This window comes from Felis catus, chromosome C2 (assembly GCF_018350175.1).
Source record: "Felis catus isolate Fca126 chromosome C2, F.catus_Fca126_mat1.0, whole genome shotgun sequence".
Taxonomy (NCBI): domain Eukaryota; kingdom Metazoa; phylum Chordata; class Mammalia; order Carnivora; family Felidae; genus Felis; species Felis catus.
This window is the reverse complement of record NC_058376.1, coordinates 121,308,427-121,333,144: the sequence shown is the minus strand read 5'-3', so window position 1 is coordinate 121,333,144 and position 24,718 is coordinate 121,308,427. Positions and strand designations below refer to the sequence as shown.

Genomic DNA, 24,718 nt, shown 5'->3' with positions numbered 1-24,718 from the left:
TATTATTATTATTTTTTAATGTTTACTTATTTTTGAGAGAGAGAGAAAGAGTGAGGGAGGGAGGGAGGGGCAGAGAGAGAGGCAAACAACAGAATTCAGAATTTGAAGCAGGCTCCAGGCTCCGAGCTGTCAGCAGAGAGCCTGACGTGGGGCTCAAACTCACAAACTGAGATGATGAACTGAACCCATGTCAGAACCTTAACCAACTAAGCCACCCAGGTGCCCCTCACATTTATTTTTTTAATTAAAGTATGGCTGACATGCAATATTACATAGTTTTAGGTGTACAACATAATGATTTGACAATTACATATATTACAAAATGCTTACCATGATGGGTGCAGTTACCATCTATCACCATACAACATTACTACAATACTATTGACTACATTCCCTTTACAACCCTGTGGACTTACTTATTTTATAACTGGAAGTTTGTACTTCTTTTGTTTTTTTAACGTTTATTCATTTTTGAAAGACAGAAAAAGTGTGAGCAGGGGTGGGGCAGAGAAAGAGGGAGACACAGAATCCGAAGCAGGCTCCAGACTCTGAGCTGTCATAACAGAGCCTGACGCAGGGCCCGAACCCACAAAGTGCGAGATCATGACCAGAGCCAAAGTTGGACGCTTCACTGACTGAGCCACCCAGGTGTCCCTGGAAGTTTGCACCTCTTAATCCTTTTGACCTGCTTCATCTATCCCCCACCCTGTTCCCCTCTGGCAACTATCAGTTTTGTTCTCTGTATTTATGAGTCTGTTTCTGCTTTTATTTGTTCATTTATTTTTTAGATTCCACATGTAAGTTAAATCATGTGGTATTTGTCTTCTCAGATGATTTAAAAAATTGACCTCAGTGCTGTTGAATGTTTAAAATGAGATCATCACTGACATACTGGTAGAAACAAAAGTCAAAAACTTGCAAAAAACAGTGGAACAAGAAACACAAAAAGACAATTAAGGTTAGGGAACAAATTGACTCCAATTTTAAACCTAACAGTAAAGAAGAATTAAGAGTATAAAACTTTGGTCAAAACAAAATGAAAAACATCACTAAAGCCAAATCTGTTATGTCAGTTAATACCAAAAGAATTTAGAGGGAACTTCATAAATTTGACAAATTGATTCTAAAGTGCATCTGGAAGAATAAAGACAAAGAGAACAGCCAAGAAAATTAAAAAAAGGAATAACAGGGAAGAGGGGAACTTTAGCCTACCAGATTTCAAAATTATTACACAGTTGAAGTGATTGAAATGTGCTATTGCTAAGAAGCAGACAGAAAAACCTTGACAAAACAGAAATTAAAGTCCAGAAATTATTGCATGTATACATGAAAATTTTATATATGGCAAAGGTAGCATTTTCAAATCAGTGGGGAAAGGGTGGATTACTTAAAAAATGTTTTTGCTTGCACATCCGAAAACTAATATAACATTGTATGCCAACTATACTTCAATTTAAAACAAAATAAAGACACACACCTGAAAGAAGTGTGTCTTCTGAGACAAGAAGTGTCCACCTGGATAAAAGAAACCTTAGATTTCAATTTCTTATCTTGTACAAAAATCAATTCCAGAAAGATCAAATACTTAAACATAAAAATTAAAGCCACAAAAGTATTTAAAGAAATATAATAGTAGTTTTTTATAATTTGGGAATGAAGAAGGTCCTTCTGATCATGTTACAGAATTTAGAAATCTTTAAGTTTATTTACTTTTGAGAGAGAGAGAGAGAGAGAGAGACAGCATGAGCAGGGGAGGGGCAGATAGAGAGGGACACACACAGAATCTGAAGCTGGCTCCAGGCTCTGAGCTGTCAGCACAGATCCCAAAGCGGGGCTCAAACTCACAAACTGTGAGATCATGACCTAAGCTGAAATCAAGACACTTAAGTGACTGAGCCACTTAGGCGCTCCAGAATGTAGAAATCTTAACTGAAAACAGACTGACAGACGTGACTACCTAAAAATAAATATTTTTCTAAATAGCAAAAGACCTAATATACTTAAAAGACAAGTCTCAGACTTGGTAAACAAATTTGCAACACATAGGTCATCCTTAAAAACTTTTATTTACTTAACTTCCCACTTATATGTCAACAACAATAAAACAGTACCTCAATACAAAAATAAGCTGAGTACATGAAGAAACCCAAATTATCTAGGATATGAAAAGATTCTTGATTTTAATGAAAAATTTAACACTTTTTAAAAAAACCTTTTCAGGGCGCCTGGGTGGCTCAGTCGGTAAGCGTCCAACTTTGGCTCAGGTCATGATCTTGTGGTTTGAGTTCAAGCCCCACGTCAGGTTCTGTGCTGACAGCTCAGAGCCTGGAGCCTGCTTCGGATTCTGTGTCTCCCTCTCTCTCTGCTCCTCCCTGACTCACACTCTGTCTCTCTCTCACAAATAAATAAACATTAAAAAAAAAAAAAAAGAAAAAAAAAAAAAGAAATCTTTCACCTACGAGGTTGATAAAGATGAGTAAGTTTGATAATGCCCTGAGTTGTAAAAATGTGGCAAAATGGGTGCATTTAAAAAATATTTACTTGGCACCTACTATATGTTAAGTACTTATGCCAAGGATTATGGATATTCAGTGCAAATGACACCATCCCCTGTGCTCAAGGAGCTAATACCCTAGTGGTGGAGGGGGTATTAAAGAGTCTTTCTGGAGGACAGTAATTAGAGAGGAATAATAGGTCTGTGAATTAGAGTACAAAATTTTAAATAAGCCCTTTAAAAACAATTATATACATTTTAAAGCTTCTTTCCACTTCAATAAATGTCCTTTCTTTTTTTTTTTATTTTATTTTTTAAAAAAAAATTTTTTTTCAACGTTTTTATTTATTTTTGGGACAGAGAGAGACAGAGCATGAACGGGGGAGGGGCAGAGAGAGAGGGAGACACAGAATCGGAAACAGGCTCCAGGCTCTGAGCCATCAGCCCAGAGCCTGACGCGGGGCTCGAACTCACGGACCGCGAGATCGTGACCTGGCTGAAGTCCGACGCTTAACCGACTGCGCCACCCAGGCGCCCCTCAACAAATGTCCTTTCAACTGCCCTCCATTGCCTAAGTGGCAAGCTGACCCTTGGCCTCTTCATCCACATCACAATTAATAATGGGAACATCCTGTGACCAGCAATTCCTCTGCTGGGTATATATCCTAATAAACCAAGCCGATAAAAACAATTATACATGTCCTAGGATTGCAGCATTATAGATACAGGCAAAAACCTAAAAACAATTTAAATGTATAAACATCTTTTGGTACGTGTCTATGATGGAATATTATACAGTCCCTAAAACAAAATTACAAGTATGTTTGCCATGGAAAACGTTCTCATTATAAGAGATTATGATTAGCAGGATTCCATTTACCTACCTACATATACACATAAGTTTATATAAGCATATAAGGTATGGCAAGGTAAACAACAAATGTAAGAGAGGTTATGGTGAGGAGAAAGGTTTTACTTGGTTTATACTTTTTTATTACTTGAAAAAACATTTTATGAACATGCATGTACTTGTTTTATAATTTAAAAAGCCACTGCCATTCTGGAGGGAAAAGATAGAGGGGAGGGAGGAAGGGAAAGCACGTGAGAATCAGTCATAGATGTTGAAACAACATAAAGATCTAGAAATGAGGTATCTGTGTTTTATAATTAGTTAAAATGAAATCTGCTTTGGAAGTAGTTAAAGGCACCCCACTGAGATTTCAGTAATTGTAATATTCAGAAATAAAAGCCATGTATTTAGACGTTGTTCACTTTCATCAAATCAATTAGGTTCAGCAGCAGAAAGAAATGTTTAAAATTCTGACTCAAGGGGTGCCTGAGTGGCTGAGTCGGTTAAGTGTCCAACTTCGGTTCAGGTCATGATCTCACAGTCCGTGAGTTCGAGCCCCGCATCGGGCTCTGTGCTGACAGCTCAGAGGCTGCAGCCTCCTTCAGATTCTGTCTCTGTCTCTCTCTGCCCCTCCCCCACTCACACTCTGTCTCTCTCTCTCTCCAAATATAAATAAACATTAAACAAATTTTTCTTGAAGATTAAAAAATTGTGTGACTCAAAAGGATGTATTTAAATAGGTTAAAAACATCCAATATCCCCAAATTTCAGTCAGGTCAAGAGAAGTAAACCAAAGCAAGTCTAAAGAATTTTTCCTAAGTACCTGGCCTTAATTCACAGCTCCTTGGCAACAGGGGCCTGACACTGTCCAGAAGCCAATTTCTGGCAGTTGGTGTATTTATTAAAAACAAAAATTTAAAGGCCTTCCTGGATTTTGGTTCTGGCAATTCCCTGAATTAACTAAATAAGATCAATCACCTAGGGAAGTGGCTTGGAAAAACAGCTGAAAACTTATGCCAAATCTTGGCACAGGCACACAATTTTGGCTCAAAATTTTATATCAATTTTCTAAGTAATTACAGTCTTTCTGTTTTCCATTAGAATTGTCTAGACACCAAAGATTTCTTTCACTTGTAATTCTTTACAGGGTTCCAGTTACAGTTAGTCACCTTCAATATTCAATTAGAATGAAAAATTCAGTGAAATAACTGTGGTTTGTCTACATGATGCCAGTATAAGTTATTTTTTCATAGTACTGACTCTCTGGGGAAAAAATCTTTTTTGGCCTGGATTGATTTTTGGAAAAACCTTCACCTAAGCCTATATCACATCCTTTCTAGAAGAACCAAATTAGTAAGTTACCATAAGAAAAAATATGGCTATTTTATGGGCTTATAAATACCTCAAATCAGAAGTGTGGTATATCCCATACACATACACAGGGTCCAACTTCAGCTCTAAATAGTTAGAAAATGACCTAGCTTGTGGTGGTGTAGGTGTTCATCCAAGTTGTACAACTCCAGGCTAAAAGGACTAGGATTTGTTCCATGCAAATTATACCTTACTAATAAAAATGATGGGAAAAAAGTGACTTAGGCAATTTCATACTCATTAGTAAGAGGCTAATTATAGATTATGCAATCCTTTTGCTTTCTTCCCTCAGATAGTTACTTGCCTTATTCCCTAGCTTCATTCTAGTCTCTGGTTGGTCATCATTTCAGAGATGCCTGACCACTGTATACAAGTACTTCCTAATTTACTATGGTTTTTCACTGGAGTACTTATCTCTATACGATATATTGCTTATTAGTATTTACTTGCTGTGGTGGTTATTATCTGCCTGCCCACTCCCAGAATTTAAGTTCCATAAGGACAGGGGCTTCATTATCTCATCCACTGCTCTATCTCCAGCACCTAGCACATGGTGCCTGACAACATAGTAGAGTTCAACAGATATTGCTACATGAATGAATGAATACATGAATGTTTGGATGGAAGCATATGATACAGATTCAGGAGACGTGTAAGTCTCGTCCCATCCCCAACCACCACCTAACCATTCCCTTTCCCAGTGATAGCTACTGGTGCCAAGTTGTATATAACCTTCCAGAAGGATTCTAAGCATATACAAACATATATACACAACATTCTTTTTTCCTTCCCATATAGTTGTTCCCATATATCAGTTTGCATGTGCTTTCTTCCCCACTTAATAACTGTATCTTAGATGTCTTTCCAAACCCATATATATACTTTTGCCTCAATATTTACTTTGCTAGCTACACAGTATTACTTTTTATGGTTCTAGAAGTTTATTGATCAATCCCTTAGTAATGGAAAATATTTTAGTATTACAAACATTAACAAAATCTCTTATTACTGCAAATAATAATGCAATGACTATATGTGTCTTTACACACACTGGTTGTATGACTGCAGCAATTCACCCTCATACAGAAATATATAAAAATGTTCATTTCCACATATCCTTACCATCTCAGTGTGTTAAACTTTGTCAACTTTTAAATTGAAAACAGCCTCTCATTTTATTTTGATTTTAATTTATTATTATGAGTAAGGCTGACATGTTTTAAGTCATCTAAATTTTCCTTCCTGAAGATTTCCATCTTTCTATTGGCTGTTGGTGATTTCTTTTTTATCGGCAGACCCTCTTTAAATATTAAAAAAAAAAGTATACTTTGTTATATCTGATACAAATATTTTTCCCAATTTGACATTTGCCTTTTGCTTTTATATATGATTTTCTAAGCACATTTTTAAAGAAGGTGGTCAATTTTATAGTAATTCTTTCCTTTTGTGACTTTTGTGTCATACATAAAAAGGCCTGTAAGTATGTTTAAATATAATAATGAAGGTCATAGCAAAGTTTATTTATCTTTATTCTCCTCCTTGGAGGTGCACATTATACATAGACATACTACATTCTACTTATCTTACAGGCTTGGTATTTCCAGTTGGCTATGCTGTTCTTTGAAATTAGCTATCATTAAGGTTGTATTAAACACACCCCATGTTTTCTTATACTTTAATGCCTTCACTTAAAATTTTACATCCTTGCCTCATCTGGAATTTATTCAATGTGAGAAGTAAAAGATCCACTCCCCCCCCCCAATGGTTACTTTTAATAATCTACTTTCCCTCCCTTATGCTGATATGAAACATTACTTTGATTGTTTACTCATTTGGGTCAATTTATTAACTTTCTATTCTGCTCCACAGATCTGCCTATTTATGTGACAGTATCACATGCTTTTATTTCATTCGTGATTAACATTTCCACCAGAGAGTAAGCAGAGTCAGAAATGGAAAGTGTCAAGCATTTCTTTCTTTCCTGCACTAACCTTTTAGCTATTTGTTAATAAGTGTTATAAAGAACTATCAATTGGTTTCAAATACAGTACTAATGAGGTCAAGTCACAGGTTGATTCTAGAATAGGCCAATTCATTTTGCAAACAGAAAAGATTCCACACCTTAAGACTGTAGCTCTAATTTCAGCCAGCCATCTAGAAAGCCATATATATCACTGAAGAGTGGACTAGAGAGAAACAATACGGATGGCTTAGAGGATATCTATCACTTTTATTTGACAAGTAACTCAGGCTCAATAGTTCCACACACTATCTTCATAAATAAAACACATTAATAACTCATAGTTATTTGAAAAGACAGCATATCCAACAGGAAACACCAAAACTGTAAGATAAGTAAAATAGAGCATATCTACATAACCATAACCACAACATTGCTGCAAATGGGAGGTATGAGAAACAGAAGATAAATTTCCTAGTATCTCCAAAGTTTAATAGTTAAAGTGACCTCTAGAATCTCCCCCTCTGTACTTGGTTCTAAAATGGAATTCAAGCATTCTATAGTGCAGAGATAAGGACAGAAGATCTGAAATGCACATTCCTACAGATCATAGGCAGGGAAGAAAAGCCTCACTGTTTTTGCAGCTGTTAGAACACAGAACTTGTAGGATTCCCCCAAACGGACCATCTAACCAAAATCTTTCCTGGATCCAAAGAAAGAACCCTTGAAATGGCCCTAACAAGAAACAGGCTCTTGGCCCTAAGGGCATGCTCCTAAATGGGTCAATAAATCTTTCTGTCAGTCTTTCCTACATACTTTGCCTAAAGGATCAAATCTGTTCTCTTGGCTTTGATAAGCATTTTTACATGGAGGACACCTTTGAAAATGATTTGCTGTTTCTCTGGTATCTAAAACCATAAATGCCCTGGATTCTTCACTTTCAAAGGAGAAAAGAATTTCTTCCTTCACCTTCCCATATGCCAGTATTTAAACAATGCCTCTTCATTTCTTGAATGAACTTAATTCAAGCTCTGATATCTGGAATATTATAGTTGTTTTCATTTAGTTCCTCAAACCTAAAACATCTTTGAACTCATTTAATCCATTCTCACTAGGTTTTCTTTGTAGGACCTTTTCCTTTCCTAAAATATACATATTTTCCTTTCTTTTCCTTAAATATATATTTCCTTAAAATATATTTTTTTTCTTTTCCTTTCCTTAAAATGTATATATTTTAAGTTTATTTATTTATGTGGAGGGAGAGGCAGAGAGACAGGATCCCAAGCAGGCTCCACAGTTAGTAGAGCCTAACACGGAGCTTGTACTCATGAACCATGAGATCATGACCTGAGCCAAAATCAAGAGTTGGACACTTAACTGACTGAGCCACCCAGGTGATCCCTTTTCAATATTTTTTAAATGTCTATTTGAAAATATTTGTCTCATCTATAGGTTTGATCCTATTGCTTTTTCACTGACTTCTTTATCTTTAGTTAAAACATGTCATTTTGTCCTTTTTCTATGATCTTGCTCACTAAAGGAAACCTTTAAGTCTTAATTTTCTCATTTCTTTTTACATGCTTGATTAGAATTTTCCATTTTTTGGACAATATATCTTCTGATTAATACTTGAATAAGTTTACCATATGGCCTCAGACAGCTTGGCTCTTCCAATCTTTCATAGCAATTCTTCCCAAATGTGCCTGGTCATAAGATGCAAAGGGGGTGGAGGGGGCTAGTGTGCTTTTTATTCAAAATGCACATTCCTGGGCTCCATTCAACATCTAAAGAATCAGAAACTGGGTGGGAATGCATATTTCTAACAAATATGGGAAAGACTGCTTCAAGGTTCCTTTTTCTCTTTGTTCGAATTAAGGAAGTAATAGAGTATAAATAGACTCTCTATTACACTTATCTCTGTTTAAACTTTAAAAAAAAGAAAGGTGAGTGATCCTTTCTTTAGTCTCTCCTTCTTAAATGGTACAACTTTTCAATGTTTAGCATACATTTAACCACTACTTCCAGCACCATCACCACAGCCAATACACCCACCAGATGGCACACGGGCACTGCGTGCATGCCTAGTAAAAGAGTGAGAGGAAGAGAGCACATTTTATCTTACACCAACAGCCACTGAATGGCTAGAGTAGATCAAGGCAGCTGTGTGCAACCACAAGGATCAGAATTTACAAGGATCAGAATATACAAGCACTCTTAATCATCCTCATGAAGAAGCTCACAACCCCTTTAAGATGGTAACCTGCCCCAGACCATGTTAACAAATGAAATCATTTAAAATTCACAGTCAAGAGAGATATTATCCTAATTTTATAAAAGATGGCAATGACTACAGACGGACCTACAACTTAAAAGTTGCATTCTTAAATTTAAAACTTTAGGACACTTGGGGCGCCTGGGTGGCTCAGTCGGTTAAGCGTCCGACTTCAGCTCAGGTCACAATCTCGCGGTCCATGAGTTCGAGCCCCGCGTCAGGCTCTGGGCTGATGGCTCAGAGCCTGGAGCCTGCTTCAGATTCTGTGTCTCCCTCTCTCTCTACCCCTCCCCCGTTCTGCTCTGTCTCTCTCTGTCTCAAAAATAAATAAATGTTAAAAAAAAAATTTTTTTTAAATAAAACTTTAGGACACCTAAACTCAAAAAGACCAAAGACCACCCATGAATTAGAGTTTTTCAAAGCAGTTCTGTTCCTAGCAAATTAGAAAGGGCATCAATGTATTCCATAATACAATACTCAAAATTGCAATGATCAATATTACTTTACCGATACGTTCCATTTGAGAGCTATTATCAAAGCTACATCTAAATCATATTTTGAAGAGCAAAAACATCTTAAAGTCAGACATCAATATCAACAATAATCCTTTAATCAAAATCTTATTCATTAAAACATTAAAAAAAAAAAGATTTTGCAAATTTTTATAAATAAGTTCCCTGGGTCTACTTGACACACAGTAAGCGCTCGGTTAGCAGTCTCTTCATTTTTCTGCCAGACAAACTGCCAAAAGAGTGACAAACTTTGCACCATAAGTGAGCAAAATGTCCAAAACAAAGGCCCCTACTGATGGTCTTTAGCTTCAGAGTCAAGATCCAAAAGTTTATTTGCAAAGTACTTGCTTGAAACTTGGTAGAAGGAAGTAATGCTACCATTACAGGATAGGTTCCTGGATCCATCCACAAGAGTTAACTCATAATATACCTGAAGCACAATATTCATACCATTTTATCTGCTCCTAAACAACGATGTAAAAGATTTTCTTTTTCGAAAAATGCAGGGATCAGGCAAATCTTCCCTCTGACCTCCACTTCAGAAAAAAAGGAGATTTCCAGGTTGCTGTTGTTTCTAATTGCACACATATATGTAAGGCAGAAAGCATGTCTACACCAGTCACTCTCTGGGTATTCCAACTTGGAAAACAATGCAATAGGTAAGGCTCAGAATCCCCCAGACCTCAGGTTTGTCCTGAAGAGTTCAAATATACAAGGCAAGAACCACAGATAACTCACTCTAGAAGTCTGCTTTCAGTGTATTGCTCTTAATTTGAAGGGTTAACAGTCTCAGAGATTTGTGTTGTTGTTGCTAATGCTGCTAAGTAATCTACTGCCATGCCTACACTTATAAGCACAAGTGATGCACATTTTTGATAAGTACAATCTACAAATTTTGATAACTGTATCACATGTGGGGCCGTCAATATTTTTTTAGGGCTATTTCATCAAACTTACCTATTACTTTGGTCACAATTGTAAAAGTTCTTACTTTAGTCATACCTGTATAGTTTGTAAAACCATTTTAAACTCCGTAAATTATTTTACTTATCCTAGAGGAAAAACACCCCTCAACTGCTACCTACTGCTATTCCTTACAAAAGCAAAATATATGAAGATCAATTTGAGAATTGATATAATTATAATCTTAATTAAAACAATGATGCGAAAAGCTTCAAAATCTCTACATTCTGTCATCATTTGAAACAAAGAAAACCTTCAGGGACACCAACAGATCCCAGCTAAGAGCAAGAGAAATTTTTAATAATCTCCTTGAATGTTGATATCTTTTCCTGTCTTCTCTTTATACCAATTAAACATTCAGAAAACCACTCAATATTTGCTCCTTACACAAACTCTGAACTGTGGTTCACAGAATTTTTTGGCTATTATCTATTCTTACACTGTAATTTTACAGTGTAGGGCATGGCAAAGTTTTACTAAGTGCCTAATTTGTGAAAGATCTGGTGCTCAGGCCTGGTTTTTCAAGAGCTAACTTTAAGAAATGCATCAAGTTGTAATGTGTATAAATGCACACTACACAATAGCAAGGAACTTCTCTTTGTTACTTGCAAATGGAAAGGTTTTTACTCATTATGAATTCCACAAATTCAAAAACTTTTTTTTTTATTTTGACTGCTTTCATTACATGCATATTGCTTCCAAGCTCTTCCTTTGCTGCTTTTTTTTTTAAGCAAATAAACATTCTTCTCTGTCCATTAGCAACCAATCTAAGCTTACTATCTTTCTTTTTAGAGGCTAATTTTAATTAAACTTAAAATGTTTCTCCCGCATTTCTTATTCAAAGATCTTTTTTGGAGTAAGTCTCATGCTTCTTACTGAAGATAAAAGTCTCTCTCACTGTATGTAAATAATGTTTCATAATGAAATTTCATCTTGAGCCTCAGTACCTATTGTGCAATTACAAACTTTTGCAACCTAAGTATTCCTTATATATTTTATAATACTAAGTTTTTTTCCAAATATTCTTTAGCATTTAATGATGAATTTTTTCCATAACTTAAGTGCACTAAAGTTAACTTTCTCACATTTCCATTAATTACACATTAATTTTTTACGATTAAAAAAAGCCTCTCCAAAAGGTATGCTACTCGGAATATGTTACTCTACTGATTCTCAAATTCTAAGTATAAAAGAATAAATTTTAAATGACTAAGTTCTATTTATCCCCTGATTAAGTCAGATTTATGATCTCCCCTCCCCATTCCAGCTACTGTGAATTTTGAATAAAACAACCTCAATTGTAACAGAAGAAACATCTGTTGCTTTTTTCTTCATAAGGGCTTTCCTAACTGAAAGAAAGGCTCTCTGCCTGACCTCCTCTTCCACTCCCCCTTCCCACCCACACTAAGTTCCTTAAAACTCTTTTTTAAGTAAATGTATTATTTAAAATTTTACTGTACCTACTTAAAATGTCATCATTTATCCAGAAACATTCACTTCCTTATTAAAATTCAAAGAATGAGTATGTTATATACATCAAAAAATAAGGGATGTGACTGGTAGAATATTAATTGTAACTGAAACGCAGACTTTCGAGAGGATACTTGAAGTGATCAACTCAATCAAGTTGTCACACATTCCGGGCTCACTCAGTATTGTTTAGGGTTAAGATTTTCTTCATATGGGATCTTGCATGCTATATTTTCTTTGCCAATCTAACGCTAACATAATGGCAGTCACTACCCCAAGAGGCAGACACCAAATGGTGCCACCCACACTCTCACACTGTGCCTCATAATAAACCATAAAGCAGTGGAATGCACCGGCCCCTTTATGAGCAAACAATGCCTGAGCTTCATTAGAATACAGCTGACATTTTCAAAGCACAAATACTTTTAAGAAAAAAGTACTAGGAAAGAAAGGAATGAAACAGCTATAAAAGCTGAAATTTTTTTTTTTAAGTGTCAGGTTTATTTCAAAGATCCCGAGGAAGCATATTTTGCTGTTGACAATGTAAAAGTTTTCATAAATAAAAAAATGTAGAGTTAAGGTCAAAGCTTATTTTATTAACTACTGGAAAGAAATGAAAGTAAAAACTATCATTTGAATTGCAGTCACAAGTAATAACTATAAAGTACCTTCAGAATTATTCAATTCCTCAAATGCTTTCTTAGTTCTTGAACGAGGAAAAGTGAGCTCCAAAATTATTTTCACATTTTAATTGATTTATATAAGTAACTGAGTGATAAACTAAGCTTAATCTACCCCTCCCCCCCCCCCAACCCAACCCCCATACCCTGTAGTTTTCCTGTCTGCAACAAGCAAGGACGTCTTGAATTCAGCGTGCTCCTGGCTGTTTATCAACTTAATATTGCTGCTGTTGGAAGAATATAAAATAAACGCGGTAAAAACTCACCCAGCACTAAGAAACAAAATGATCTCTCTTACCTGGTCTAAAGAAGCATGCCTCTCACTGCAGTACCAACAACACTCTACAGTCTTTGTTACCATTCAGTGGAAACTTGAGACTGTGTCAGACATAAGCAATCGAGCGCAGAAAAGCTCAATTTAAAATACTCAATAAAACTAAAAAGATGCTCAAGAAAACCGTTTAGGTAACTGGCTTTCAAAAGACATATGAGAACTGTCTAATGCAACAAAGATCATTCAAAAGAAACTGGAAGTGTAAGTCTAAAGACACAAAGGGGCTTTTTTATGTGCAGAATCTTACTTTCTCATTAATTAAAGGTTGTTTTAAAAATATGCCTAAAATAAAAGTGGTAAAACGATAAAATGGCTAACTTCAAGCTAACATACTTTAAAATATCATTTGAACTTTAGCTAAAAAATAAGATTAAACTTACTCACGAAATCTGCATAATTCGAACTGTGCATGTCAGGGTATTTGCTGGCTCCAAAGCAGTCACAAAGCAGGAGACCTTAATGCATCTTGAAAGCAGAGCAAAACCACCATAAGTATGGGGGGGGGGGGGGGCGGGGGGGTGGTGAGGGGGCCGGGGAGGAGAGACTCTTGAAAAACTGGCTGGGGCTTTTCAACCTGTAATAACTGTCTAGCTCCTCTGGGAGGGGAAAAAAAAAAAAAAAAAAAAAAGTCCTGGTCCTGCCCCCTGAGATAGGAGGCTATGTTTCAATGCCAAAATGAATGACAGGCCCATTTCTGATATCAACAAAGAGCAGCTTAGTTGTGCTCCATTTTTTTTCACTTTCCCACACAGTTAGAAGTTCCAAATTTTTCAGGTTAGTATCTTTGTATCTAGGGTTAAGTACCTTTGTCCATTTTCTCAAGAGAACCCAATTATGTTGTCCTAGTTTTAAAAATGATTAATTAAAAATATATACCTAATCATCTTACTCGGTTTTTCCTAGGCAGGAAGCTAAACAAAAGATGACCTCTGAAGTTCCTTTCTAAATCTACCCTTTGCAATATAAGATCACCGTATGACTATTAATATTAATAAGCTTTTTCTGCATCCTGACATGTGGGCACAAGGGGAAACTAAAAGTAGGTAACAAACATAGAAACAAAGTAACTGATAAAATTTTCAGTTAGCTAGATGTGAAAATCATTTACTAAAGTACATGTGTATGATTATACAAATTGAAATCAATAAACACTTTGAACAATGACATACATTTACTTAATGCCTATTATGAGCCAAGCACTACTTGGGGCTCTGAGGATATAGCAGTAAACACAACAGACAAAAGCCAAACAAAAATCCTTATCTTCAGTGAGCTTATTAGTTTATATTTCAGTTCCCTGAATGTACAACTCTCCTAGGTAGACTAAGATAGCTCTCTGCTTCTTTGATTAGTTCCCATCTAATCTGAAATAGTCCCCTCTGAAAGTATGTCTTGACAACAGCTTCAGGAAGGGCAAGGATTCTGAGCTTTCTTCAGTGTTACATCCTTAGTGTCTAAAACAGTGCCTATTAGACCTTCAAACAGATATACACTAAATTAAATAGATCAAAAAGAGCTTTTCCTTAGTCCATCTCTGCAGAGTATGCACCATGTATTATTACACTTACGTGCACGAGGGTATTAATTAACTTGGGTTGCAATTACATAATAGCTTAAAACTGAAAACACAACCTAAATGGCCCTGTACCTTTTCAGAGTCTAAAATCTGTTTTTGCAGGGCACCTGGGTGGCTCAGTTGGCTAAGCGTCAGACTTCGGCTCAGGTCATGATCTCGTGGTTCATGGGTTGGAGCCCTGTGTCAGGCTCTTAGCTGATAGCTCAGTGCCGGGACCCTGCTTCAGATTCTGTGTCTCCCTCTCTCTCTCTGCCTCTCCCCGACTCACACTCTGTCTCTCTCTCAAACAAAAAGTTTAAAAAATAAATAAATAAAAATAATAATAAAATAAAACCTGTTTTTGCTATCAAATGTGAGGTCACTGTATTTGAGTAAAAGAATCATTCAAAAAATTCTATACAGTAACTTTTTGTGGATTACCAGATTTTAGAGCAGTCTGAATAAAAAAAGAATCTTGGAAATTACATAGCATCCCATCAGTTTTGTGTGTGTGGAAATAACTTTAAACTCTCCTTCTCATCATTCTTGATTGTCTTACTGTAAACCAGTGAGACACAGAAAATAAGTGTACACCTCTACCCTGTCAAATCAGCCAGAAGTCTTGCACATGTCACTCAAGGCCAGGATATTCAAGGGCTACATACGGTCACACCTACTCTGGTATAGTCTTAAAACAAAAGGAAATTAAACTTCTCAGCACTCAGATACGCTCATCATACTTCCAAATAGAGTATTCCTCCCTCCCTCTGTCCCACCTCTAGAGATGGAGGATGATTTAAAGTTCAAATATAAACTACCTGGAATATTCACATACTTAGCATGTGTTCTAACAATAAATCTAACAGCACCCCAAGGTCAGGAAGACATGCGATGACTGAAGTCAAGTCATGGGTGAGATAAGGTGGAGCCAAAGCAGGATTTCGTCAGGAATGGCTCCTGCAGAAGCGAGTTTTCTTTTCCCTAACCATCACTCATTCTTTCCTTCAAGAAGTACTTATTAAGTACTTATATATCAGGCACTGAGCTAGGCAACAAACTGATCTGCTCCCTAGAACCCCCATATCTACTCCATAGATGTGACCTTAAGCCTATTCCTATTCCTCCATGTTTCTGCTCCCTATTTGCCTTCATTGCCAGTGCCCCTTCTTTATCCAGTCCCCAGAATTTCACTTACACTGCCCTTTGATCTACTCCCAAGCCTTTAGGCAGGCAGCACAATTAGTAGCTTCTGTGTTCCTTTATGACTGTATCACACACTGGGGGGGAATTAGGAGTCTTCCTACCAGCGTAAGAAAATGCGTCTTGTGTGGGTCGTCTCAAACAATTTCTCCTTAATCTTACTTAGAAAATCCACTTAAGCATTGTATTATTTATAACTACTAAATATCTAGAAAACACCAAATGGGGCTAGGGATTCCTTCCCTCAGGTTTATAAGCTAATTTATTCAGACTAGAGTTTGCTATGCTTATTGGTAACTTGACGAAATATCAACCACATTTTATAGATCCCTTTCTGATTTTATAAGCAGAAATGATACTATGATAGCACAATAATAGTTTTTATTTGCCTATTCCTGCTAAAATAACTACCTATCAGATCCATACTGTGAGGGAATGGAAATCACCTATGCTAATTTCTTATACTCAATCACCTTTTGAAATAAAATGTCTAATCTTCCTGATAAGAACTACATCTAATTCAAAGGGTTCCTGCTACTTCTTGCAGGGATAAGTGATAGTTGCTTAAAAACACCTTGTGGTAAAGTAACTTCACCTTCACTTGGTCCTCTTCCTCTTCCCACCTTTTAAATATAGATGTTTTTCAAGAACCTATTCTTTTTTTTTTTTTTAATTTTTTTTTCAACGTTTATTTATTTTTGGGACAGAGAGAGACAGAGCATGAACGGGGGAGGGGCAGAGAGAGAGGGAGACACAGAATCGGAAACAGGCTCCAGGCTCTTAGCCATCAGCCCAGAGCCCGATGCGGGGCTCGAACTCACGGACCGCGAGATCGTGACCTGGCTGAAGTCGGACGCTCAACCGACTGCGCCACCCAGGCGCCCCTCAAGGACCTATTCTTGATGCTTGTTTCTTTAAGATTTGCATTCCCTCTTTAAAGGGTATTAGCTATTTCTCTGGCTTTATCACCACTCTGTAGATGACAATGAAAATTTATACTTCTACCTCTAGGCTTTCCTATTCTGCTCTACTCTAAACTCTTATTTATAACTGCCTACTGGACATCTCTGTCTCTATGTCCCACACTCTCAAGTCAATTTCTGCAGTAGTGAACGCCATGTCTACCTTCCCAAATCAGCTCATCCTCCTATGCTCCCCATTCTCATTAAAGGCATATTCATCCAAAATAGAAAGTGATTTTCTATTCTTGTCTCTTCCTCACCATTCAAATGCCCACATTGTTTCCAGTGTTTTTCCTAAACCACACATCATTTTCCTGGTTTAAAAATGAAAGAAATAAGAAATACAACTGATGACCTCCGGATTACTCTATCAAAAATAGTGGTAGCCTTAAGCCACATGTGGCTATTTAAATTTAAATTGATTAAAGTTAAATAAAATGCAAAACTCAATTTGTCAGTTGCACTATACACATGTTGGGTCCTCAACAGCCACATGTGGCTAACGGCTTGCAGATACAGAACATTTCCACCATCATGAAAAGTTCTATTAAACATCTCTGGTCTAGACAATAACAGCAAACTACTTAAAACAGTAATCTAAATTTTCCTTGATTTGGCCCATTATCTTCTATCTTAGAAGGTATCAAACCTTATCTTCTACCTAAAACTTAACCACAACAAAAAACCAAACAACCTGATTCAAAAATGGGCAAAGGACTTAAATAACTATTTTTCCAAAGAAAATATACAAATAGCCAATATGCACATGAAAAGATTTCAATATCTCTAATCTCTAGGGAAATGCAAATTAAAATTATAATGAGGTATCACCTCATAAGCATTAGGATGGCTACTATCAAAACAACAGAAAATAAGTGTTGATGAGGATGTGCGGAAATTGGATTCTTTGAGCACTGTTGATGCAATGTAAAATGTACAGCTACTATGGAAATCAGAATGTTGACACCTCAAGAAATAAAAACAGGATTACCATATGATTCCACTGGGTCAACTCCACCTCCAGGTATATAGTCAAAAGAATTGAAAGCAGGGCCTAATAGAGACATTTGTACTTCCATGTTCTTAGCAGCATTATTCATAATGGCTAAAACACAGAAGAACCCCATGTGTCCACTGATGCACGAATGATAAGCATAATGTAGTAAATATATACAATAGAATATTACTCAGCCTTAAAAAGGAAGAAAATTCGGGGTGCCTGGGTGGCTCAGTCTGTTAAGTATCCTACTTCAGCTCAGGTCATGATCTTGCACTTCGTGAGTTCGAGCCCATTGGGCTCTCTGCTATCAGCATGGAGCCCACTTTGGGATTCTCTGACCCCCTCTCTCTCTGCCCCTCCCCACTTGTGCTCTTTGTCCCAAAATTAAATAAACATTAAAAAAAAAGGAAGAAAATTCTGAGACATGCTACAACACAGATGAACCTTAAGGACAGTACACTATGTCACATAGAGACATATTGTAGGATTCTACTTACATGACTACTTAGAGTTGTCAAAATCATAGAGACATAAAGCAGAATTGTGGCTGTCAGGGGCTTAGGGAGGGGAGAATGGAGAGTTACTATTTAATGGGTAAAGAGTTCAGTTTTGCAAGATGAAAAATTATGGAGACGGATGGTATGATGGTGGCACAACACTATGAATGCATTTGGTACCACTGAATGGAATCTTTAAAAATGGCTAACAGGATAAGTTTTATATTATGTCTATTTTACTCTAATAAAAACATTAAAAAAAAAAAACAAGGGGCGCTGGGTGGCTCAGTTGGTCAAGTGACTGACTCTTGATTTTGGCTTAGGTCATGATTTCACAGTTTGTGAGACTGAGCTCTGTGTTGGGCTCTGGCTCCACGCTGTCAGCATGGAGGCTGCTTGGGATTCTCTCTCTCCCTCTCTCTCTGCTCCCCCCCCACTTGTGTGCACACTCTCTCAAAATAAATATGTTTTAAAAATTAAAAAAAAAATGTAGGAACAGGAGCAGAGGGCATATGGGAAATCTGCACCTTCCCCTTAATTTTACTATGAACCTAAAACTTTGCTGATTAAAAACAAAGTCTACTTTTTAAAAAACACATACAATAGTCTTGTGAAAATGTCTTTTCTCCTCTGCTTTACTTCTTCAGTCCACCCACTCCTCTGCATCCATTAGTAGTTCCACCTCTATTATAAGAGCTTCTTTTACTTCTTGAGTCTAACCCAACCTCCTACCTCCATATTCAACATTAAATACATTAAAATATCAAGACCAGGAGAGCTAAGATCAATGTGTTATAAAAATAATTTTGGTACAATCTACATTAATTACATGACGATTCTGGTTTTTTTTTTTTTTTTTTAGTTTATTTATTTTGAGAGAGAGAGAGAGAGTGAGCTGGGGAGGGGCAGAGAGAGACAGAGAGAGAGAGAGAGAGAGAGAGAGAGAGAGACAGGGAGAGAGAGAGAGACAGGGAGAGGGAGAGAGGGAATCCTAAGCAGGCTCTACGCTGTCAGTGCAGAGGCTGATGCCGGGTTCAAACATGATCATGACCTGAGCCTAAATTAAGAGTTAGACGCTGAATGAACTGAGCCACCCAGGTGCCCCAAATTACGTGATAAATTCTTGATGAGATGTAAAATTAAGTCAGTTCATTCAATCTATGCATATTTACTAACTGTTCACTAACTGTTACGCCAGCCTTAAGCAGGGGATCTAAAAATGCACTGGAGAAGGAAAAAATATAATCCTTAGCCTCAGGAAGTTACAGTTTAATGGAGGAAACACTATACACAAGCAAGCAAATATAAAAATGCCAACTACATCCATTACTAGGAAAGAAACTAGTGGTATCAGAGAGCTGGGAAGTGACATTCCACATGTGTTCTTTAGACAAAGTGTTCTAGGAAGGTCTCTCTGAAGGAGGTGATATTTAAGCTGCAACCTGGAGGATGAGGAGGTGTCAACATGGTAAAAGCAGGGAGAGGAGCATTTCAGGCAGCACAGAACCGTGAAAAGGCTCACATAACACCTATAATCTTAAAAGTAAAGCAAATAAACTGAGGAAGCCAAATAAAATTCACATGAGGGATTGGCTGTAGGAGAAAAGTAACTGACTAATGTTTATCTTTTGCACAAAATAGTAGAAGGAAACTATTTCTTATTTTCTTGTCTGAGGCTACAGCCAAGAACATGGGGAATGAATCAGGATTATGGATGCCATTCTGAGAAGTCTAAAAAGGAACACAAGGATTATCAGACCTCAACAAATATTCTCTAAACACATCATGAATGTACAATATTCCACTGTGCAGATGTGTCATATTTTATTTCCCTATAAGTGGATATTTACACAGTCTCTATATTTTGCCATTATACATAATTATGTAGTAAACACTTCTACACTCAAATCTCTTATTTTTTATTTTATTTTTTTGTATTATTTTATTTTTATTTGAGAGAGAGAGACAGAGAGACTGTGTGTGTGAGCAAAGGAGAGAGGCAGAAGAATAGAGGGAGAGAATCTTCAGCAGACTCCACACCCAACATGGAGCCTGACATGGGGCTCGATCCCATGACCGTGAGATCACAACCTGAGCCGAGATTAAAAGTCAGACGCTCAACTGGCTGAGTCACCCAGGTGCCCCTCAAATCTTTAATTTTTTTCTAATGACAAACTCCCAGAAGGGTTTTTACTAGGTGAAAGCATATCAACTGTTTTCAGGAGTTTGATGTGTATTACCAATTTGCTTCTCGGAGGACTTATACTGACTGACACTCCTAACAGAAGTAGATATGAAGAATAAGAAATAGATAAGAAGATGAGAATAAATACAAGTAGACTAAGAAGTGGATAAGAAGAGGTGCCTGGCTGGCTCAGTCAGTTAAACATCCAATTTTGGCTCAGGTCATGATATTGCAGTTCGTGACTTCAAGTCCCATGTCAGGCTCTGCGCTCACAGCTTAGAGCCTGGAGCCTGCTTTGGATTCTGTGTCTCCCTCTCTCTCTCTGCCCCTCCCCTGTTTGTGCTCTGTCTCTCTCTCTCAAAAATAAATAAACATTAAAAAAAAAAAGAAGTGGATAAGATATGAAGATACCAATTTCCCACACTTTTGCCAACAAGGTCAAAATTTTAAAGAAACTTTTGTTAATTTGACAGAGGAAAAAAGATTTTTTTTGAAATAACTTTTTACATGATGTTCAAAATTTGGACATGCACATTGCAGAAAAACAGAAAATACATAATTAAAACACCCAGAAATAATTATAATTAATGTTTTACATACATATATCAAGTCTTTTCCTATGCTACATATTTTTCTTTTTCTAAAAAAAGCAGGGGGAGTGATCATGCTATATCCATGCTGGTTTAATTTTTTTAATATAATAAATTATTTAGTTTGTAACATCTATAGAATACCATCATACAACAGTGTCACAATGCTCAACTAATTATCTAACTGCTTCCAATTTTTCATTCTCATCAACAATGCTGTGGTAAATATTCTTTGCCAAAATCTTCCCACAGATCTTCTTTAATCAGGATAAATCCACAGAAGAGAAAATCTGAGCCAGACTTTGCCTATTTTGAAGATTTTTGATAGGCACTGAGCAAATTATCCTCCAGAGAGGTTGTATCACTCTGAGTCCCTAGACCATCCTCTACTACCCCAAGGTGGGTATTAACAACAACAAAACAGCAAAATCTTTGCTGAACTGACTGGCAAACATTGGCTTTTGTTATTTAAATTTGCATTTTGCGGGGCCTGGGTAGCTCAGTTAAAGCATCAGACTTTGGCTCAGGTCATGATCTCACAGTTCGTGGGTTCGAGCCCCGCATCGGGCTCTGTGCTGACAGCTCAGAGCCTGGAGCCTGCTTCTGATTCTGTGTCTCTTCCTCTCTGGGCCCCTCCCCTGCTCATGCTGTCTCTCTCTGTCTCTCAAAAATAAATAAATGTAAAAAAAAATTTTAAATAAAATAAAATAAATTTTCATTTTGATTACTGGTCCAGTTGAATACATGTTTATATTTTTATTATCCATTTACATTTCTTTTGTGAATTTTCCATACTGCTACTCTGTTTTTTTCTTATAATGCCAATATTTAATGTATTTATTTGTTTTATATGTAGTTATGTTTACTAAGCCTCTGCTGGTTTGTGAAGTTTCTCAAATCTGCCTTGGTTTTGATGGCCTTGACAGTTTTGAGAAGTATTAGGCATTTTGTACAATGCCACTCAATATGGGTTTGTCTGATTTTTTCTCATTGTTAGACTAGGGTTATGAGTTATAGGGAAGAAGATGTCATCACATCATATCAAGGGCACCTGCTATCAACATGACTTACGGCTGAGAAAGTGAACTTTGAGGATCAACTGGCTAGGGCTATTTTTCTAGGTGTCTCCACCATAAAGTTACTCTCCCACCTCCACCCTTTGTTCCCATAAACTACAATTTGGAAACACCACACTAAGTGCAGCCCGTATTCAAGGCAGGGTTGGAGAGTTTACGCTCTACCTCCTTGAGGGAGAAGTGTCTCAATCAGTGTCTAAGTAAATTATTTGGAATTCCGTATGGAGACTTGTCTCTTCTCCCTCACTTATTTATTCAATCACTATTTATATGAGTATGTACTCATGTATTTTTATTTTTTTAATGTTTATTTATTTTTTGGACGGGGGAGGGACAGAGAGAGAGAGACAGAGACAGAGGATCTGAAGCAGGCTCTGTGCTGACAGCAGAGAGCCCAGTGTGGGGCTCAAACTCATGAACCATGAGATCATGACCTGAGTGGAAGTTGGACACTTAACTGATGGAGCCACCGAGGCGCCCCTCACATATTTTTATTTCATACCTTAGGTTAAAATCCAACATCGCCCTATTTATTTTGCTGCTCAAATTGCTCCACTTTTGGCCACTGGGAACTTTTTCAAGTTGGCTCCTGTGTCGCTCTGCAGGATCCACTTTTTTTGGTAGCACTTCCTTACTTTCTGGTATGATAAGGCACTCCAGTTTCATCTTGTGTATTTCCTGCCCCAAACCTAGATTAGCTATTTTTCTATTTTATTTTTATTTTTTAAAATTTTATTTTAGAGAGAGAGTGTGAGAGTGCGAGTGGGGGAGAGGTAGAGCGAGAGGGAGAGAATGTCAAGCAGGCTCCAGGTAGCACAGAGCCCAACTCGGGGCTGGATCCCATGAGACTTGAGATAATGACCTGAGCTGATATCAAGAGCTGGACACTTAACTGATTGAGCCACTCAGGTGCCCCTACATTAGCTATTTTTCTAAGGAGTCTTAGAGAATAGTATTAGAAACCAAAATCTGTGGGTCCCTAGGTGGCTCAGTCGGTTAAGTGTCTGACTTTGGCTCAGGTCATGATCTCACGGTCATGATCGTGAGTTCGAGGCATGTGTCGGGCTCTGTGCTGACAGCTCAGAGCCTGGAGCCTGCTTCAGATTCTGTGTCTCCCTCTGTCTCTGACCCTCCCCTGTTCATGCTCTGTCTCTGTCTCAAAAATAAATAAATGTTAAAAAAAAAAAGAAAAACAATTGCTTTTTCTGTATATCACAGCAATAATGGTAACTTAAATATCACTTGGTATTTCCTTCATCTGCTAATACAAATATTCCAGACCTTACAAAGTCTCCAACAGCCCACACGGATTTCTGTGAGCCTCTAGAGCAGTGATCCCCAGCCCTGGCTGCATATTAGAATCGACTAGGAAACTTACATCCAAGTCACACCTCAGAGCAACTCCATCTGAATCACTGAGGGCAGGACTAAGGCATAAATATGGCTCTAAAGGAATCAGATGATTTTAGTGTGTATCGAAGCTAAGAAACACCACTTTAGTCTTTTACGTGGCTTCATTAAAAGCTCATTCCTAGTAAGTATTGCTGAGTAATGCTGCCTCCACTAGGAACAGATCACCTCCTCCTTCCTCTGTGGGAACACTGGTAGTCTATGAGATGCCAAAGTTTCAAGTTTTGCCTTTTCTGAAATAAGGGAGAATATTTTGCTCCCTTACTATATTATATTACCCTATAAGGGATACACATAGACAGTACTGCTAGTGAGTTAATAAGATCACTCTCATGAATTATATTTTAAAAGCTAATTGTTTTGTTGTTTCATAAAAATTTACACCTACCCTATTCTCTTAAGAGTCACACATGACTTGAACAGGTCTGGCCATAAGACAAACTCTACTACCATTATGCAGTATTAAGAATTATTTCTAGGGCACCTGGGTGGCTCAGTTGGTTAGGCATCTGTCTCTTGATTTCAGCTCAGGTCATGATCTCACAGTTCATGAGTTCGAGCCCCGCATTGGGCTCTTGTGATGACAGTGCAGAACCTGCTTGGCATTTTGTCTCCCTCTCTCTCTGTACCTCCCCATCTTTTCTCTCTCAAGAATTAATTAATTAATTAACTAATTAATTAAAAAAGAATTATTTTCCCTTTCTAAAGACCAACATTTTTCTTGAAGGTTCAACCTCTTTCTTCCCTTGACGCACACTGAACATAATCACAGCAATACTAGAACCTAAACCTAGCTCAACTTCTGACTGACTGCCTCAATCCCATAAACAAATGGCCTAACAAAAGAAGTGTGCCCATTTCCAGGCATAGGTACTATTTACTTCAATCTCCACTGTTCTTTTATATGAAATGTCTGGCATTAAAACTGTAACACATCTACAATAGGGGGGGAAAAACAATTTCAAGAGATCAATCAATCAATTGAAACAGACTTATATATGACCCAGATTTTAGAAACGTAAGACAAGGGCTTTAAAATAACTATTTCAACTTTCTCATTATTAGACTGGACAAAAATTTCTTCCTCTCTTTAATCTTTAATCACTTTAAGAGATAACTGAGAATATAAACCAAAACACTAACAATGTATTATAGGGTTGTAATAATGTAAAAACAAAATGTATGCTAACAATGCACAAAAGATAAGGGAGTAGAAAAGGAAGTATACATGGTATGGTAACATTCTTTGAAAGTAGACTGTGACAGGGGCACCTAAGTGGCTTAACTGGATGGTTAAGCATCCAATTTGTGACTTGAGCTCAGGTCATGATCTCACA

General features: G+C 37.2%; 1 protein-coding gene across 10 annotated transcripts in view; it reads right to left on the bottom strand.

Annotated features, from left to right (window-relative positions):
• TFDP2 (transcription factor Dp-2) overlaps window positions 1-24,718 on the bottom strand; it is a 177,390-nt gene that overhangs the window by 58,321 nt on the left and 94,351 nt on the right. For 2 of the 10 annotated variants that reach the window (XM_045037496.1, XM_045037497.1), the window contains one exon: window positions 13,287-13,371. The exons of 3 other annotated variants lie outside the window; for them this stretch is intronic. In XM_045037496.1, the coding sequence (XP_044893431.1) occupies window positions 13,287-13,317 (31 nt within the window). In that variant the 5' untranslated portion in view covers window positions 13,318-13,371. Of the gene's footprint in view, window positions 1-1,477; window positions 1,516-12,718; window positions 12,800-12,870; window positions 12,925-13,286; window positions 13,372-24,718 lie in introns of those variants that run through there. 5 more of the 10 variants (XM_045037493.1, XM_045037498.1, XM_045037501.1 and 2 more) reach the window with 5 other exon arrangements.